At 61.7% G+C, this 18,763-nt stretch overlaps 3 protein-coding genes across 8 annotated transcripts; all 3 read left to right on the top strand.

Annotated features, from left to right (window-relative positions):
* Positions 1 to 5: 5 nt before the first annotated feature.
* On the top strand, positions 6 to 4,191 carry RBMX2 (RNA binding motif protein X-linked 2). Its single transcript, XM_082323294.1, has 6 exons — positions 6 to 61; positions 135 to 250; positions 353 to 404; positions 473 to 602; positions 745 to 925; positions 3,178 to 4,191. The coding sequence occupies exons 1-6, from the start codon at positions 57 to 59 to the stop codon at positions 3,624 to 3,626; spliced, it is 933 nt and encodes a 310-aa protein (XP_082179420.1). The 5' UTR covers positions 6 to 56; the 3' UTR covers positions 3,627 to 4,191.
* A 94-nt stretch (positions 4,192 to 4,285) lies between these two features.
* Positions 4,286 to 15,765, top strand: SLC25A14 (solute carrier family 25 member 14). 6 transcript variants are annotated; one of them, XM_082323203.1, is made up of 11 exons: positions 4,286 to 4,417; positions 4,489 to 4,636; positions 5,361 to 5,455; positions 7,044 to 7,129; positions 7,894 to 7,989; positions 8,620 to 8,744; positions 9,832 to 9,967; positions 10,364 to 10,444; positions 11,222 to 11,579; positions 12,627 to 14,020; positions 14,422 to 15,762. In XM_082323203.1, exons 1-9 carry the CDS (start codon positions 4,354 to 4,356, stop codon positions 11,261 to 11,263), a joined length of 873 nt encoding a protein of 290 aa, XP_082179329.1. In that variant the 5' UTR covers positions 4,286 to 4,353; the 3' UTR covers positions 11,264 to 11,579; positions 12,627 to 14,020; positions 14,422 to 15,762. The 6 variants fall into 6 exon arrangements, with proteins under 6 accessions (XP_082179329.1, XP_082179328.1, XP_082179326.1 ...); XM_082323202.1 differs by having other exon boundaries at positions 10,364 to 11,579; positions 12,668 to 14,020; positions 14,422 to 15,765; XM_082323200.1 differs by having other exon boundaries at positions 10,364 to 11,579; positions 14,422 to 15,765.
* A 1,658-nt stretch (positions 15,766 to 17,423) lies between these two features.
* On the top strand, positions 17,424 to 18,407 carry GPR119 (G protein-coupled receptor 119; the record flags this gene model as incomplete). Its single annotated transcript, XM_082323086.1, has 1 exon — positions 17,424 to 18,407. The coding sequence occupies one exon, from the start codon at positions 17,424 to 17,426 to the stop codon at positions 18,405 to 18,407; it is 984 nt and encodes a 327-aa protein (XP_082179212.1).
* Positions 18,408 to 18,763: the final 356 nt, after the last annotated feature.

Genomic DNA, 18,763 nt, shown 5'->3' with positions numbered 1-18,763 from the left:
TGCGCGCCTGCGCGGCGGCGGACGCATGCGCAGTGTGCGGCGGCGCCGCCGCCACCATGAAGTAGGTCCGGGGCGGGCGGGAGCGCGGGAAGGCCCGGCTCCGTTGCCGGTGCTAACGGTGCCCTCGCTCTCAGCCCCCTGACGAAGGTGAAGCTGATCAACGAGCTGAACGCGCGGGAGGCGGAGCTGGGCGTGCAGGAGGCGGTCTCGTGGCACGCGGAGTACAAGGACAGCGCCTGGATCTTCGTCGGTACGGGCCGGGCCGGGGGGCGGCGGGGCCGGGGCCAGGGCCAGGGCCAGGGCCAGGGCTCCCTTCCCTCCCCTCCCTCCCCTCCTCTCCCTCTCGCCGCAGGCGGGCTGCACTACGAGCTGACGGAGGGAGATGTCATCTGCGTGTTCTCGCAGTAAGTGCCGCAGCCCCCGGGCCCGCCGCGCCCCCGCCGCCGCCCCGGGTGCTAAGGGTGTGTTGCAGGTACGGGGAGGTCGTCAACATTAACCTGGTGCGGGATAAGAAGACCGGGAAGTCCAAAGGCTTTTGCTTTCTGTGCTATGAGGACCAGAGGAGCACCATCCTCGCCGTTGACAACTTCAACGGGATCAAGGTGAGCGGCGCAGCCTGGGACGCGGTCCCGCCTGCCCGCCGCGGCTCCCGAGGCGCTGCTTCACGCCGAGCGGGAGCCCCGGCAGCACGGGTTGCTGGCCCGCTGCCCTGTGCCATGGCTAACAGCACGACTCCTCCCGTAGATCAAAGGAAGGACGATTCGAGTGGACCATGTGGCCAACTATCGGCCCCCCAAAGACTCCGATGACTTAGATGACGTCACAAAAGCCCTCCACGCAAAGGGTTGTGGAGTTAAAACGCCGCCTCATACGTCATCCGATTCCCTGTCAGAAGATGACGATGTGCCTGTGAAAAAGCAAAAAGGTGAGGTGTGTTCCTCCAGCCTTGACCCCAGGCGGGAGCGTCTGCGCAGAGCCCTCAGCCTCGCCGGGGCCCTTCGCTCGGGGGAGCACCAAGGCTGCGTGTGCTCTGGAAAAGAGCCACAACCCTGGTGTCCAGGCTTACGTTGTGCTCCCCTGAGGGGTATCTGAGTGCCTCTGTCTAGCCCTTATCTGTGAGCATCCTCCCCCAGCCTCTGAAGGGCTGTGTCTTGCAGGCAATAATGGCACTTTTCCTGGAAAAAAGCCTGCCAGGCTGCAGGGTTACTGTGGGGGGAGCAGCGCTGTGGGGGACGGGGAGAGGGAAGGCTTAGGAAGAGCACCACTTAACCTTACAATCTGGGTGCTGCTACTGTAGGACTGGACACAGCCAAACTGCGCTTGAACAAGCTGCCACCTAAAGGACCAGCCTGTGCCGCTGTACTGATGGGTTTTTAAGAAGCCATTGGGGTTTTTTCCATCTGTGCAGCAGAGATCTTGAAAAGTTACCCTTGTCAGAGCCAGTGGAGTGCTAGCAGCAGTGACTTGCGGTGGGAGCTGCTTGCTGTGGCTTGCTACTGACTTCCAGGCGGCATCCGCCTGAGGTGGGCTGTGGCTCCTGGGATGAGCTGGTTCGGGGTGGTGGCTGTGGGGTGGGGGTGTCTGTTGTTCTGAAATCGGCTTGGGGCTCCCGGCACGGCACAGCACGCAGGGGAACCTTCCCTCCCGCAGCCGGGCTCTGCCTTTGGCAGACGGATATTAGCAGCGGGCATTGGGGGCCATCCACGGAGGGCCCTGGCCAGGCCGGGTCGATGGGCCCAGGCCCCGGGGTGAGGGTCAGCAAGGCTCAGGGCCGGGTCCTGCCCTGGGGGCACAACAACCCCAGGCACCGCTGCAGGCGTGGGGAGGAGCGGCTGGGAGCTGCCCGGCGGGAAAGGGCCTGGGGGTGCTGGTCGACAGCCGCTGAACGCGAGCCAGCAGTGTGCCCAGGTGGCCAAGAGGGCCAATGGCATCCTGGCTTGTACCAGGAACAGCGTGGCCAGCAGGAGCAGGGAGGTGATGGTCCCCCTGCGCTGGGCACTGGTGAGGCCGCCCCTCGAATGCTGTGCTCAGCGCTGGGCCCCGCACGCCAAGGCGGCCATGGAGGGGCTGGAGCATGGCCAGAGCAGGGCAGCGAGGCTGGGGCAGGGGCTGGAGCACAAGGCTGGGGAGGAGCGGCTGGGGGAGCTGGGGGGGCTCAGCCTGGAGAAGAGGAGGCTGAGGGGAGCCCTCCTCGCTCTCTGCAAGGGCCTGAAAGGAGGCTGGAGCCGGGGGGGTCGGTCTCTGCTCCCCAGGAACAAGCGATGGGACGAGAGGGAACGGCCTCAAGCTGCGCCAGGGCAGGGTTGGGTTGGGTATTGGGAAAAACTTCTTCCCCCAAAGGGCTGCCAGGCCCTGGCCCAGGCTGCCCAGGGCAGGGGCTGAGTCCCCATCCCTGGGGGGATTTAAAAGCCGGGGAGATGTGGTGCTGAGGGACATGGTTTAGTGGTGGCCTTGGCAGCGCTGGGTTAACGGTTGGACTCGATGATCTTAAGGGTCTTTTCCAACCTAAACAATTCCATGATTTTATCTTGTAGCTACAGCTGAGCCCTTGCACTGTCGGGGTGTGAGACCTCTTCACTGCGCTCCCGCCCCCATCGAGGGGAGCTCGGCGCTGTGTTGTGGGAGGAGGACAGAGGATGGATAGGGCCTTAGCGTGGGGCGGAGGGGCACGTCGGTCAGGCTGGAGTCCTGCTTTGAGAGGAGGGTCGGAGGAAAGAAAATAGGCAACAAAACTAAGGGTGGGGACAGATGTTGCTCCAGAGCTCCGAGGAGATGCACAAAAATGAGAGAGGCAAAGGAGAGTGAAGAGGGAAAGGAATTGTTGGGTCTGGAGAGGAGAATTTCCACGGAGTGGATCACGGTGTTCCTATTGCATGGATGTTACTGAGGAAGGAGAGCGCGAGGAAGGCGCTCGATATTCCAGGCTGTGTTGAAGTGCCTGAGGGCAGCCTTGCTGGGAAGAACTGAGGTGGCGAGTGTTGAAGGGGTGGAGGAGAAAGGTGTCGGGGTTGGAAGTGGAATAGGGTCTGTCTGGGGGGGGAAATGGGCCGCAAAGCTTGGGTGGAGGGGGCAGAACTGAAACTGGGAGTCGGAATGGCGCCGCGGTGCTAGGCAGAGCCTGGGGAGATGAGGCGATGTTGCAGGACTCCGTCCCGAAAGATGAACCTTGCGTTTCAGATCAGGAGAAAAGCAGGCAGGAGCGGCAAAAGCAGAGTTCGCAGGCTGCGAAGAGGGCGGTGTCGGCGGAGGAGGCGCAGCCCAGGATCAAGATTAAGAAGGAGAAGGAGGACCCTGGCTACGAGCGCTGCGCCGGCGGGAGCCAGCAGCCCTGGAAGGGCTCCGAGAAGAAGCCCGGGAGCAGGGCGCAGCGAGAAGAGGAGGAGCGGAGGCACCAGCGGCCTTCGGAGAGAAGAGGGGACAAGAGCTGCCCGGAGCAGAGGGGACCAAGCGGTTTGTGGGAGGAGCGGGAGAGGAGGGAGGAGGCTGGCAGGGGCGACGGGCACGGCAGCCGGCGAGAAGAGTGTCCCGAGGGAGGCAGATCCCGGGAGCGCTGGGAGCGCGGCGCCAGGGAGCCCCATCCCAGGCGGAGGGAGCGGGGCTCCGCCAGAGGCTCCAGCCGCTGCTGAGCCGCAGGGCAAGCGCTCCGCGGGCCGAGAGGGGCCCCGCGCTTGCCCAGAATCCTGCTCGCAGCCTCCCCGCCGCCGGACCGCTCGCCTCCAGCAGCTTCCCCTCGGTTTCCCCTTCCATCCCGGGGCAGGGCTCTCCCTGCCCGGACCGGGACGCGAGCTTTGTTGCCTCCTTCGCCCCTTCCCGCAGCGTTGGGCTCGCAGGCGGGCCGGCACGCTGCCGCAGGCGGAGGGTCGCCGAGCGCGGCAGGACGCTCTCCAGGATGCTCTCCTTCCCAAAATTGCCCGGTCCCGTCCGTCCGGGGGGGTGTCCCCCTCTCGCACCGCGGGGAGGGACCGGCGGGGCCCCCGGAGGCGCGCGGGGCGGGTTTCCGCGTTTGTGGTGTTTTAAAGGGCTCTTAATAAAAGCCGCCTCTTGACGCGACGACAGCCCTGGCAGCAGCGTTTCTGTCTCCCGGTAACCGCGCCGTTCTCCTACGCTGGGTCGGGGCTGCCTTGGCCTGCGCCCACCTCCTGCTCCCGCGCCCCCCCCCCGGGGCGGTGGCGATCGGCCCCGGCGCGGTGGCGACCGGCTGCGGAGGGCCGCGCCGGCGGGGCCGGCAGGGGGCGACCGTCCCAGTGGGCGCCTGCGCGCAGCGCGCCGCTCTGCGCTTCTGCTTCCGGGTCGGGGCGCAGCGGCGAGGCAGGTGTCGGGCCCGGTGCGCCGCCGGCCGCGCTCCGCCATGCCATGTCCGCGCTGAACTGGAAACCCTTCGTCTACGGCGGGCTCGCCTCCATCGTGGCCGAGTTCGGTGAGGCGGCGGGGGGACGGGGCGGGCGGGGCGGGGCCGGCGGGGCGCTGACGGCCGCTCTCCCCCCGCAGGCACCTTCCCCGTGGACCTCACCAAGACGCGCCTGCAGGTGCAGGGCCAGAGCGCCGATGCGCGGTTCCGCGAGGTCCGGTACCGGGGGATGTTCCACGCCCTCTTCCGCATCTGCCGTGAGGAGGGCGGCCGAGCCCTCTACTCGGGGTAAGCGCCGGGCGGGACCCCCCCCCCCGTCCGCCCCCGTCCGCCCCCGTCCGCCCCCGGTCCCTCTCCCTGCCCACCCCGGCCCCCTCGCCGGTCCCGGCCCCCCCGTCCGCCCCCGGTCCCTCTCCCTCCCCGCCCTGGTTCCCCGCCCGCCCCAGTCCCCTCCCTGCCCGCCCCGGTCCCCCCTCCCTGCCCCCTCCCGGTCCCCTCCCCGCCCTCAATCCCTTTCGCCGCCCGCCCCGGTCCCCCTCCCCGTCCCCGGTCCCCTCCCTGCCCCTAGTCCCTCTCGCCGCCCGCCCTGGGCCCCCCTCCCTCCCCGCCCCCGGTCCCCCTCCCCGCCCGCTGCGAGCCCCCCGGGACCCCGGCCGGCCCTGAGCCCCGCAGGGAGAGCTGGGGCCGGGGCAGTGGTGCTGCAGCAGCCTGGAGACTGCCGTTCTTCCCGAGGTGGGGAGGGAGGACTGGGGTGGCGGGGCCAAGGGCTGCGTGGGTGCCGGCCCGCCGCGCTGGAGGGTGCGTGGGGGCCATCCGAGGCGCCTCTCGGGCAGCGGGGGTTGCTACCCCGGGCGCCTGACAGAGCTGCGCTTCCTGGGGGGGTCTGCGCGGCGGCAGGGGCGCGCCGGGCCCAAGCTCTGCCCCGTGCGGTTGGGGGCCGAGGGGGGATGCCTCCGCGGGGAGGGCCGCCACGCTGGCAGTGCTCAGCGGTTCCGTTTGCTCCCCCGCTCAGGATCGCCCCCGCGTTGCTGAGGCAGGCGTCTTACGGCACCATAAAGATTGGCATTTACCAGAGTTTGAAGCGGCTGTTTGTGGATCGGATGGAAGGTCAGTGTCGGTGAACGCGTCGGCACAGGCACCGCCCGTCCCGCCGGAGGCGCGGCGTGAAATCTCGTGCTCTCTGTGCTGTGTGGTTTTGCTCGTTCCTTTCTCTGTCCGTCCCAGCTATGGATTCCCACAGAAACAGAGTTCTTGTTGCTTCGCGCTGTGGTTTTGTTTGTACAGGGATAGCAAGGATAGGGTTCAGTACAGATGTGAATCTCGCTGTGCTTGGCGCTGCCCGCAGCCCCCAGCCAAACACCTCCCCCTCCGGCCAGGTCTGTCCTTTCCCCAGCCTTTATCTCTGTTTTGCAACGTCAGGGCCAAAAACAAAAAGCTGTCGCTGACCCAGGCCCATCTCTCCTGTCTGGTCAGTCTCAGGGAAGGCATCCCGTCCCGTCTGTACGCCAGATGCGGTACGTGGGTCGGAAGCTTTGGTAGCGAATCTCTCCTGTCTTCCTGCCGGGGCCTTTGAGTCCTTGTGCCTGAAGGCGGCACGTCTGGAGAGAGCTTGTGCCGTCCGGCTCCAGAGCTTTGGCTCCGGCCGCAGAGGTGGGATAACACAAATGCTCTTGACCTGTGCCCCTCTGGTAACGAGGGCCTCTGCGGCTCCTACCTAGAGAGCGGAGCAGCAGCAAAGCCTGGTCCGTGCTCGCTGAGGGAGCACCAAGATCTGCACGCGCGGTTTTAAACCCTGGCGTGACATGAGGAATGTCGTAACGCCGTTCCGACCTGGGAAGGCGAGGTGGGCGGGCCGGGCCGGTCAGCGGGCCAGCGAGAGGACTGGGAAGTGCAGCGCGCTCGAGCTTCTTTCCAGGGGCTGCTCTGTTCTCCAGTAACACCCTCCCTGCGCGCGGTTCTGTGCGCGTACGCTGGGCCGCACGTCTCTCCTCGCTTGCTGTCGCAGCGTTTCCCGTCGTGAGTACCGTTGTCTGAATGTTTGTCTCCCTACAGGCCTGGGGCAGCCAGTGGCCTGGTCTCCTCTGGGAAGTGCTGTGGTCAGTACCAGCAAAGGGCTGTGCCTTTTCCCACTGTAACCATCACCCTAATACCGGGCCTGGAAGTCTTGGATTATTCCACCCGCCCCTCGGAACTAATTGCTTCTAACTTTCTCTGCCTGGGTCGCCTGTTCTCTGTTTTCTCAAGGTGGCTGCACATTCTGAGCGCGGCCAGCTGGGGCTCCAGATCAAACCAAATTGGTCGCCTTGAGAAGCGTTGGGTTGTCCCTCTCTGTCTTCCTCTGGCTTGGCTTGTCTCCATCATGAGAAATGCATCACTGGACACTGAAATCTCAGATAATCGTTCAAAATTGTCACGTATCGCGGTCTTTTCCTTGTCTGATCAGCTAGTCTCGTCAGTGAGACCCGCTTCCCTCTGAGCGCGCGTTGCTGAGTGGTTCAGCGGCTGCTCTCTGGCAGGCGTGGGGACAGATCTGCCGCGAGCTGCTGGTGGCTGGCCAGCCTCTGCTCGGGCAGCTTCACCCTGTGATTTGCGAACTGAGCTTCTCTGCTCTTCCCAGAGCTTCTTGCTTGTTCAGTACAATCTGTGCACCTTCTCTTTCGATCTTTAGGGCCTGACTTTCTTTTCTTGATTGCAGACGAAACGTTGCTAATCAATGTAATCTGCGGAGTGGTGTCAGGGGTGATCTCCTCTGCAATTGCCAACCCGACAGATGTGCTGAAGGTAAGAGGTGGACCTGGCAGAGGCAGCTCCTGCCTGGCTGCGGTTTGACACGTAGAAGCTGCTGCTTTCCTGTGAAGACGCCTCTCTCCCAGCTGCAGCATGGTGCTCTCTGAGCCGCTGCTGGCACCAGTTCTGCTAATTTGGGTTTTTTTGGAATGGGAACAGAAGCCCAGAGCAATAAACAGATTTTAAAAAACGCAGCTCTGAAAGATCGTGAAATGTGCTGCGGCAAGGGGCAGAGGCTGTGTTACCTTACCTGGGTGAGGTGCCCGGGGTGGCAGCCAGCTGTTCGTCACACCCCTCGGCTCCTTTCCCTTTGGTCGCTGTGCTGTGCTTTGCTGCCGCAAAGTCCTACCGGTTACGTGGAGTGCCCAGAGCCCAGTGGGGACTGCCTGGTGCCCCCCTTCCCTGCTGCGGGGTTACTGGGGTCAGGGTAGCTCTGCTCTGAGCAAAGAGAGCCTGGGGAACTTTCCCACGCGTCTCCCTGTGTAGATCCACTTTCTCGGACCGCTTTCAGAATGGGAGGGCCTTGCCCGTCGCTCCTCTGTCTTGTCTGAGGTTTGCACTGCGCTTCCGCCCTGTTGCTGTCCCCGCTCCTTGCCTGCCATCATCGTTTGCCGCACGGTTTGCTGGGAGAGGGACGTGGACGGCGGTCTCTGCTCTCGGTTGCTCTGTCGTTCTTTCTACCGGGAGCTCCGCCGAGCTGGTATCTGCCCTCCCGGGCAGCCGCTGGTGTCGTCCCGCTGACTCACGCTTTCTTTCAGATTCGAATGCAGGCTCAAGGCAGTTTATTCCAGGGCGGCATGATTGGCAGCTTCATCGACATCTACCAGCAGGAGGGCACCCGAGGCCTCTGGAGGGTGAGCACCAGCTGCTGGAACCCCCCCAGCAGCAGAACTACCAGCTTCCTCAACTCGTTTGCTACACCCAGGTGCAGCTCTTGAAGAGAACTGTGAAGCAAGGGTGGTAGCAAAGTTCTGCTTCTGGTTACCGGACAAACAGAAGCACGTCTGTGGTGGAGACGGGGGTCTTAATACATGAAAATCTCCTAAATCGAAAACCTTAACAAAGCAGACTTTCTGCTGTTATGTAGCAAGGAGGACCTGGAGCCCCACCCGGCTCCTTAAACAGCTGCTCTTCCTCTGGTGCAGAACCTTTTCTGGTATTGAACTTGGCGGGTACTGCTCAGTGGGGGAAGACGAGTGGATTATAGCCTGATTCCTGTGTGCGAGTGGCTGGGAGGAGAGACGCAGCGTGTAGTTAATCTCGCTGGGGTAACGCTGCCGGGGTGGAGGAATCCTTAGCTTTGGAGTGAAGCTGGGAGGCAGCGAGCCAGCCTGCCTGAAGAGCTACAGCTGCGAGATCGGGCAAGGCAGATACCAGGCAGATGGTCAGCAAAAGGGCCCTGAGAGGAAGCTGGGGGCGATGCCATCCTAGCTGCAGTCCCCAGGCAGCAGTTTGCGCTTCTGACTGATGTTTCTGCTCTGCAGGGTGTCGTCCCAACGGCTCAGAGAGCCGCCATCGTGGTCGGGGTGGAACTGCCGGTCTACGACATCACCAAGAAGCACTTAATTCTGTCAGGCCTGATGGGTGACACCATCTTTGCCCACTTCGTGTGAGTATTTGCTGCAGCTGCTGCACTCCCCAGGCTTGGCAGGGGTGTGTGAAGCTGAGGAGCAAGGTGGGATTTGGGGTGAGACCTGTTTATAGAACAAGTGCTGTGGAGCTGCGGAGAGCAGGCTTGGTACTTCTGAGGGATCTGCTGTGTCGACTGGAGCAGCTCAGAATGACCAGCGAGTGTCCCCAGAGAGGCCTCCCTGCAGAGGGAGCCTGGCAGAAGTCCTTTGGTGATGTGAAACGTCAGCTTGATTTCAGCTCGCTGATGACCAGAAATGCTGTTGCTCCGTGTCTGTGCCCTGGCACGAACAAGGCAGCAGTTCCAGGGGTGCGCCTGCCTGTAGCAAGCAGCTGAAAGAGCTGCTCCAGTCCTAGGTCCTCGTCCCTCCAGACACCGTCAGCTTGCGGCCGTTGCTGTAAGAGCTTTGTGAGACGAACGGAGGCTTGCAAAGCTGACAAGACCCTGAGCAATCTGACCAAGCTTTGAAGTCAGCCTGCTCTGAGCAGGGGGTGGGTTAGAGACCTCCCAAAGTCTTTTTTCACCTACGTTTTCCTGTTCTTCTGGCAGACACTTTAGCTGGAGGTGCTGCAGTGCTTCTGTTGGGTTTGCCTGCTGTGGGCTGAAGGTGACAAGCACTAGACCATACGTGGAGGGAGGAGACTAGCAGCTGCATGCTCCCTCTTGCTGCCTTTGGTCCTCCTCCCTCCTTCCCCGCCCCGAAGAAATGTTTGCTCTGGTGAGAAGGATGTGCGCTTCCAAGAGGCTGCCTTCAGGTCTGTGTCACCTTGACAGCACAACGCTTGCAGGCTGGCCCTGTGCAGAGCCAGCAGTAGGCTCTGACGAGGGTCTTGATTAGACAAGGCTGAGCGTTTCCCGTCCCCGAGCTCTCTGGGGTCCGGAGGCGGTATGGGTCCTGCCTCTGCCCCTTTTCTGGGTGGGAACAGGTAGCGCAGCTGATGTTTATTGCTAAACGCCTTTCGTAAAATCCAGTAAAAGATACTCTCTTGTGCTTATGTCAAGGCCTGTCTGAGCCGGAACGGCCGTGTTCAGAGCTGTTCTCTCTCCTGTTTTGGTGTGTATGTAGTTCCAGTTTTACATGCGGGCTGGCCGGGGCCATTGCCTCCAACCCTGTGGACGTGGTGCGGACACGGATGATGAACCAGCGGGCGATAGTGGGCAGCACGGAGCTCTATAAGGGCACCCTGGATGGCCTCGTGAAGGTAGGGAGGCGAGGGCTGGGCAGATCCCTGGCTTTAGGAGGCTGGCCAGCTTCCAGCACCACACACCACCGCCGGGAGCAGGTAGATTCCACAGCGAGGGAACGTGCTTGTCAGTGAGCGTTTTGGACAAACCTGAGGAGGGCCTCGAGTCCTTTCCTGAGGTCGCCATCAGCTCAAGCATCCTCCCAACCTTATGGGACAAAACTTTGTCGGTGATGCAGGTTGATTAGGTTCACAGGCTGTAAGTGACACTTCACACAACTGAACTGCATCTCCCCTGGCTGTCTGCTTAAACAGCAGCTGTAAAGGTCCGTTATATCACACGTGGCATTAGGGAGGCGGGCAGAGCACGGACCTGGGGTGCTCGTAATTGATCTGTCTCTTTTCTCCTCCCAGACGTGGAAGAGCGAGGGCTTCTTTGCACTCTATAAAGGTTTCTGGCCCAACTGGCTCCGGCTCGGTCCCTGGAACATCATTGTATCCTTCAGCGTGCTGCTGGGAGGTCATGGGTGGGGAAAACCAGGCTGCGAGGGGAAGCGCCGAGCTGACTCCTTGATGGGCACCTCTTTGTCTTCCCTGCGGCAGCCCAAAGCGGACTCCCAGTCCTGCTTGGGCAGACGTAAGCTGTGATGTGGCTGCTGCTGGTTCAAGCGCCAAAAAACGCCACTGGTTGTGACTGCTGCTTCTTGCAGCTCGGTAGGTGGCCAGCGCAGGGCCTCCCAGTGCGGCAGCACGGGCGGTTTCCTGTGGCGTGAGTGCTCCAAGCGCTCGGCCTGGGACTTTCCCTTTGGCCCGAGCTCCTGGAGGTGCTGCGGTTTCTGGATCGGCTCCTGTTTCGTTGGGAAAGCCGGGGGACGGTCTGCTGCTCTGGGGCGGGTGCTGACCTGCTCTGCAGAACCAGCGCTGCTGTGTTGCTGTACTAGATCCTTCTCGCCCTCTGAAATTGTGTGCGTAATTTATTTTAAAGAAGTCCCGGTCTGGGGTTAGAGCCACCTCCCTTTCTCAATGGTCTACGCAAGCCCGGGCCAGTTTGCTTCTGGGTCGGTCTCTTCCCTCTCCTGGCAGCGCGTGTCCCGCAGCTCTGCCTGTGCAGATCAGTTCCTGCTGCCTGGAAAAGCGGCTTCCCGGTCTTGGTCTGCAGCGGCACTGTGCTGGCGCCCTACCTGCCTCGCCTTGCCGCGCGTGGCCTGGTCCCGGCGGGAGGCCGTGCAGCTGCCTGGTGTATTTGGCCCAATTCCTTGACGTTCCCGTCAGTTTTTTATCACGTATGAGCAGCTGAAGCGACTTCCATTCTGACGGCTGGCTCCATTCCACGAGAGTCGTCTCCAAGCCTTGCAGCAGGGAGCCTTGCTGCAGCCTTCCCCTTCATTTCACCGTCCCCGTGTCGTGATGTTCTGGTACCTGTGGCTCTGGGCTCTCCCCCCCCCGCAAGCGCGTGGTCCCTGGAGCGCGATCTGGCTGAAGGGCGGCTGGCGGCAGGCGCCGCGTGTTTTTTCTCACGGAGGCAAGCGCTACCGGCGTACGTGCGTCTGGGCCTGCAGCGATATCTTCTGTGAAGATCTGTGCATTCCAGTGGCCTTTTGGTGCAGCTGTGGTTTGTCGTTTGGCTCGGGTGCGTTTCTCTGCCATGCCCGCGGGGTGAGGCTGGGGGCCGGGAAGGGGTGCTGTCGTGTGTCCTTGCAGAACTGTAACCTCATTAAATTATTTATTGACTGGATAGCTTGAGTTTGTGCTTGTGCGGATTTACTGCAGGTGTGTCTGCCCTGGGAGAGAACAGAAGCTGTTTTTTCAGCATGCTATATGTATCTTTTTTTCCCCAAATATATATATATATATATAAAATCTTTAGGATTCATTACAGTAGAAATGTTTCTAAAACAAGGTTTAATTGTTAGTGTCAGAAAATTGTGGTGTTGCACTTTTAGCTCAGTTCTGCAAAACCTCAGTCTCTTCGCCTTACTGCTTATATTATTTTTGCTTATATCCCTTTTAAAGCAAGGTAATGTGATGTAAAGCTGAACCCAGATGTCCACTCCTTTAAAATGGTGCCTCTAACATTGCTAGTGCTAGGCAGAACGTGAAGCAGGGTATTCTGGCCATCCTCTTCTGGTTTTGTTTGGTTTTTTTTTAAACGTGTCTGGCTACAAAAGCAAACAGCTCGTGCGCTCCTGCCCCCTTTCCCCTTCCCGGGGTGGCCTTTGGCTGGGGGTCCCTCGCGACGCAGCCGCGTCCTGGCGGGGAGGGCCGTAGGCTGGGGTTCTCTGTGCGAATTGCGCGAGGGACGTTCAGGCAAATCCAGCCCGGGCACGGGAGGGGAATTGTTCGCCGTGGCTCTGCAGAGGCGCAGCCGCCCCGAACCGGCTGCCCGCAGAAGGGGGGTGACCCCGACGAGCTCTTGGGCAAACCCTGCCTTGAACAGCGGGGCTGCGGCAGGGCCCCGTCCCGCTCGGCTGGCGGGATCGTTGTCAGAGCCAAACTCTGCTGACCGGCTACCAGAAACGGGGAGCAGTGGCTTCAAAGTGGCCAAGGTTCACGTGCCTCGCCTGGCTTTACTCCTGAAGAGGATTTCTAAGTAAATACTTACGTGGGGGCTGAATACGAGCCTACCCGAGAGGTGCGTTTTAACTGCAGTTTGCTACGTTCTTCTGGTTTTCTTCAGCGTCTCTGTAACTGTGGTCCTGGGGCCATTTCTCTGCGCAGCTCCGTGGGATGTCACCATAGAATCATGGCATCGTTACGGCTGGAAAAGACCCTTGAGATCATCGAGCCCGACCGCTAACCCAGCACCGCCAAGCCCACCGCTGTTGCCGCTGCTGTTAATTTTTGGACCGATGCCCTGACCGTTCTCTGGCATCGCGGTTGCTGTCCTGCCCGTGCTCTTCAGCCTGCTACGAGGCGCTGCTCAGCAGCGCGGGAAAAGCGTCCCCACGGCCACTTTGCAGTTCTCAGCCGCAAGGTGCTGTCGAGGGGCCCTTCTGTCCCCTCTTCTTCCTCCCGCTGGATCAGCTGCCCTGGGCGGCTTTGGAGATGTTCCTTCCGCTTGCCTGCGTGGTCCCCAGCCCCCGGAGACGCCCCGTATCTGAGCTTTGATTGCACTGGCGGTCATAAATGTTGCCACATGTCACTGCCTCGCTTTGTCAATAGTAACTGCCGGTAAACGGCCGGCGGCGGCCACCGCTGCGGATGCGAGCGCGGCTCGGCGCTGTGCCCGGTGTTCCTGCAGGCGGTCATAAAGCCCTTCCTCCCGACGGCATCTCGCCTTTGCAGCCGGCGGGGAGGAAGAGCTGAGTCGCTCTGGGTTTCTCGGTTGGTGTAGGATGCTGAGTATTTTGCGAGGGGTTTTAAAAATCCCAGCCCATAACCGGCATCGTCACGGCTTGTGCGAGGGGGCGGCGCTGCTGGAGATCGGGCGTTCTCGAAGGAGGTTCATCGCCTTAGGATGAAACACGCCCTAAACATCTCTGCCTTCTCTGCTCAAGCTTCCTTGTCTCTCTTTCCAACCTTCTCTGTGCCACGCCGAGTAATGTGTGAGCGAGTGGCTGAGCGGCCCGTCTCCCTCGTTACGCCAAGCACGTGCTGATGTGGATCCTGCTACCGCCGGTGCCGGTGGTACCCGAGCTCCTGCAGCCCGCAGTCGGCGGCGGTACCCGATTCGTGCCCCGAAGCCATTGACATCTTGCTGCCTTCAGCGGCTGAAAAATGATGGCGAGCGCTGTGAAGACAGCGTAGGCGTGAGCGTTGGAGTCTGCGGTGTGCGGGGTAAACGTGTACCCCGTCACAGAGGGACGCTGGAAGGGACCTTCCCGTGCACCCACAGAAGGTCCACGCGGTTTAACGCCGACGTGGAGGGGCTGCTCGGGGCACCCTGGAAAACAGCCAAAGTCCTTCCCAAAAGTGGGAAGTAGAAACATCACAGGATGATAGAACGTCCTGAGCTGGAAGGGACCCACGAGGATCATCGAGTCCAACTCCTGTCCCTGATACGTTAAATATAAAAACGGCAGTAAACCAGGTCAAAACGAAAAGAGGGAGCCCAGGCACCCACTTACCAAGGTAAAACCCCAAATCTGAGGACACCTCCTCTTTCAGGTAGAAGGGAGGAGCCTTGCGGGCGGTCCCTGGGGCTGGCGGGCAATCGAGGGACGAAAGGACCGCTCAGAAAAGCAGAGACTGTGGTAGCCAAGCTGAAGGCTGCCTGGCTTTGCCTGGAGGAGCTGGGGGGCTTTCCCTGCCGGGGGCTCCCGATGGGGAGGCCGGGGGGGGGTCTCCAGCTGAACCGCTGGCAGGGGAGGGGGTGCCAGGGAGCGCGAGCCGGGGGCTGGGCCCGCAACCCCAGCTCGGGGGACCCGAGGATGAAAAGGGCAGCGGTCGCGCTTGTAGCCTCTCGTTTAAAGTTCTCGCGGCGGGGAAGTGGCAAAAGCGTGGACGGGGTTCAAAAGAAGGGTTGTTTTCAGAGAACTACAGCGATGTCTCGGCCACGCTGGTGGGAACTCTAATGAAGACTTGAGACACAAATGACTACGATGTGCTGGAAGGGCCAGCGCTGATGGGTGAGGAAGAGGAGGAATCCAGGCTTCAAATCTGCGGGGAGGCTTCTGAAGGAGTCAGCGATGCGTCGGCCAGGAAGGCGGAGTCAATCCGGTCTGTCTGGGTCTCCAAAAGGCTTTTGATTAAGTCCTTTACGAAAGCCATCAAAGCAGCCAGACTGATGCAGGACAGAAGGGGAATGCCTGCGGGGGTCCAACGGAGGCCGGGATTCGACGTATTCAGGGTTGTAACTGGGAAAGCGGGCGGCGCTGAGCTGCAGAGGGGCACAGCGGAGTAGAAATACGAAGCGGGGCGGCGGGAAGGAGGAATCGCCGCCGGCGATGGCTGCTGAACCAGCTGCGGTCTCGCAACTTGGAGGTCGCTGCTGCTGGGCGCTGGCCCTGTGGAGATGCCTGTGCCGGCGAGGCGGGACGGAGGAGCCCGGCGCTGCCAGCTCAGCTCCCGCGGCGCGGCGGCTCCCGTTTGCGGTTGTGCTTTCTCCCCAGCTGTCCTGCCGCTTCTCCTCCCCCTGTCCAACCTCCCCTCCACCTTGATCTCATGCCGTGGGGGTCGGACCCGCTCCCCCGTCAGCGCCGAGGCTCCCCAGGTGTCTCCCTGGGCAACCTGAGGAGGAGGAGGCGTAAGGGTGTAAGGCCACCGGAGCCCTTCCCGTGGCCACCCGTGGCGCAGGCGCGGGGTGTTCCCAAGGGGCTCCCCAGCTCGGTCCGCAGCGGCCACAGCTCGTGCCGGTGCCCTGTGCGCAGACGTAGGGCGCCGACAGACGCCGCCTGCACCCACACGGCGCCCGCGCGTGGTGCGTGCGCAGGCAGGACGCACCGCGCAACCCGACGCGCTGTTGTAAATCGTTTCTAAAGCTAAGCAGAAACGGTACTTTTCCAATTAGCAAAACTACTGACCACCGGTGCCTTGGGAAAGGAATTTGGGAGGGAGCTCAAAGATATGAAAGTGTTTGTAGAAGTAACAAACTGTGGAAAACGAACGGCTCTAGCCTTGGAGAAGAGCTAACAGACCGATAAAAGGGAGCATCTTGGCACCAAAGCCTGGACGGCGGCCAGAGAAGCGTGAAGTTTGGTAAAACCGCAGAAACCGGGTGAAAGGTAAATGCGGCAAGGGGAGATCGTGACCACGGACTCGATTCAGGACCCAAAAGATTTGCCCGAAAGGAGCACACGTGCTGATTTATGTAGCAAGCGAGGCTAATTTAGCTACAGCAAACCACTAGTGTGTGCAGTGTTAATCGCTAACCCATAAGTGTAAATTCAGGCGGGTTTATACGAATCACGTAACCTGATAAACGTGCTGTAGTTTTGTATGACGGCATGCACGTTAGGCGGAGATATCCCCCGTGCGTCCAGCGCTGCAATAAAACATGCTGGCTTTCGAAATGCCGAGTTGGTGTTAGAAAGTTTTTTTGGACCGGTTTGGGGTCGCAGTACGTCTGCTGCGCCTTCGCTCCCGCCGCAGCGCCCGCGTCCCGCCCCGGCCCCGCGCAGCCTCTCCCCGTCCGCCCGCGCTCCGCGGGTTACTGTTTGACAGAGGAAGGCCTGAACCTGCCCGGTTTCCCGGCAGCTCCGTTTTTTCCGGCTCAGGAGGCAGGAGCGGTGGCTGGTGGCACGGTGTTTAAAGGGCTGGAGCAGCGCCGGGCACGGCCCGCGAGGGTCGCCCGCCCCGCCGGAGCGTACGGGCCGTCACCGTGGGTCCCTGCGGTGCTGTAATGCACAAGGACGCGGAGGCTTTGTTTCCGTGAATCTCTTTGTTACGAGTTACTATTAGTAAGGTAAATACAGTTATGATTAGTAAAGCAAGGGTGTGTACATCTAATTTTTTTTTTTTTTTAGTATTAGTAGCAAGTGTATATATTTCATTCAAAGCGATATGGTACAGTTCGTTAAGCCGCTCCCAGGCGTGAGGTCGATCGATGGCAAATGAAGTCTCTCTTCGGAGACGATCGGCGTCGCGGGGCCTGGACTCGGCCGAGGGGTCGCGCGGGGGGAGCTCTGGAGAGCGAGGGGCTCGTTTTGGGTAGGTAGCCAGTTACTTTATGTGGATCCCTAAGCGGGCAGAGGACAGCAGCTCCTGGAAGAGCTGTCGCTGGCTTCTGCTTGCTTAGGAGGCCCCTTTGCAGGTTATGGCAGTTTCTTTGTTTTGGGCTTATCGAGGATGCCCTGGGCTCCCGGCCGCGCTTATCGAGGGCGTCGCAGTCTCCCACCGGCGCCTGCCAAGGATGCACCAGGTTCCCGGCCGGCAGGCATTTTCTCCATCTGTATTTCAGCAGACATCTCCTGTCAGTACCTTTCCCTGTTATAACCGGGTCGCCTTTATGGCTGCTGCTCCGGCGAGGGATCGGTGGTGTTCCCTTGGTCCGGCAGCGCGGGAAGAGGCCGCCCTGGGTCCGGCGGCGACGCCGCAGCAGCCCCACGAGCCGTGCCACCTACCCGTACCAGCGGGGCTGGGTGCCGGGAACTCTCTTTGCTTCTTCCCCGTTAGCAGCGCCCGTGGCAAAGCAGGCGCCGGCTCTGCTCGGGGCCTCGGTGCTTGGCTGGGGGTTGTCCACCACCCCCGTGCCATCGTGGCAGCTTCCTGCCCGGGCGCTGGCTGCTCACCCCCCTGCTCCAGGGTTGTCTGGAAACGTGGCTGGAGGGGAGGGACCTCCCCGGGCACAGCGGGTGCTGTGAGTGCACCGGTCCCTTCCGGCAGGCAGCTGCTCAGCAGAGCGCTGCTCTCCAGCCCCAGCGACGCCGCTCGACCCGGGGCTCTCGCTGCACCGCCCCGAGAGCGAGGGGCTGCGCTTGCCGCTGCCCGCTGCCTGGCTGCTCAGCTGTCCGTGCCGAGAAGCGCCAGGTGAGGGATGCCCTAGGATCGTGCTGGGGACATGCTGTCCTTGGGCTGTGCCCCGCAGGGGACAGCCATGGCTAGCTCCACCCTGGGAACCATCCTCGCGGTGCTGGCCTCGCTCATCATCACCGCCAACGCGCTGGTGGCCATCGCTCTCCTTCGCCTCATCCAGAAGACCGGCTCCAAGGGGCTCTATTTTGTCCTTAATCTCGCCGTTGCGGACACCATGGTTGGCTTCACGGTCGTGGGTCTGGTCATAGATGAGCTTTCCCAGCCCTTTTGTCCTCCCCAGATCTTCTGTGTCCTGAGAATGGCTTTCGTGACCTCCTCTTCTGCTGCCTCTATCCTGTCCCTGATTCTGGTTGCGTGCGACCGGCACCTGGCGATCAGGAAGCCTTTCCACTATTTCCAGCTGGTGACGGGCCTGCGGGTCGGGGTGCGCTTGGTGGGGCTCTGGCTGGTCGCTGCCGTCATCGGCTTCCTCCCGGTCCTCATCCCGGGCTTTCAGAAGATGAAAGCCACCGATGAGAAGTGCTCCTTCTTCGGAGTCTTCCAGCCCACCTACATGCTCACCGTCTTCTGCGTCGGCTTCTTCCCAGCGCTCCTTCTCTTCATTTATCTCTACTGTGACATGCTGAAAATTGCCTCTGTGCACGTGCAGCACATCCGGGAGGTGGAGCACGCGGGGCTGGCGGGGGGCTGCCCCCCGTCCCGCACCACCAGCGACATGAAGGCCATGCGCACCGTTGCCGTGCTCATCGGGTGCTTCACGCTGTCCTGGTTGCCGTTCTTCATCGCCAGCATCGTGCAAACTGTCTGTCCCGAGTGCTTCCCCTACAAAGTCATTGAGAACTACCTCTGGCTGCTGGGGCTGGGCAACTCCCTCCTGAACCCCCTGCTCTACTCCTGCTGGCAGAAGGACGTGCGGCTGCAGCTCTCCCAGCTGGCCGTCGGCGTGAAGAGGAGAGTCCTCCTCCACCTGGGGAACAGCCGCCGCTTCCCTGGCAGAGGCACCAAGTCTCTCCCCACTGTGTCCTGCCTGCGGCTCCAGGACTGACACGGTAAGGAGCGGCTGCCACCGGCTTTCCAGCTCGCCTCCTGCATCACGACCACGAACTTGGGGCCTGCCAGCTCTGGAGGAGATGGCAGATGCGGTGGGCCCAATCTGGACGCTAATTCCCAGGCATCGGCGTGGCCACGTCCCAGCCTGCCCCAGCCCCACGCAGCCACAGCACGGCCCGTTCTGCACCAGCCCCAGGCACCGCGAACTGCAGCTGCACGGCACGCGTGGGATTTTGCCTGGAGCGCCTCAGCAAGGGCGGCCTCGTGTCTCCTGGGACCAAGCCCTCAGCCCTCACTCCGCAGGCTGAGATATCGCTGCCCGGCTCCCCCTGCCCAGACCAGGGATCCCCC

This window comes from Platalea leucorodia (assembly GCF_965183815.1).
Source record: "Platalea leucorodia genome assembly, chromosome: 10".
In the NCBI taxonomy this organism is placed as follows: Eukaryota; Metazoa; Chordata; class Aves; order Pelecaniformes; family Threskiornithidae; genus Platalea; species Platalea leucorodia.
This window is presented reverse-complemented; position numbering and strand designations above follow the sequence as displayed.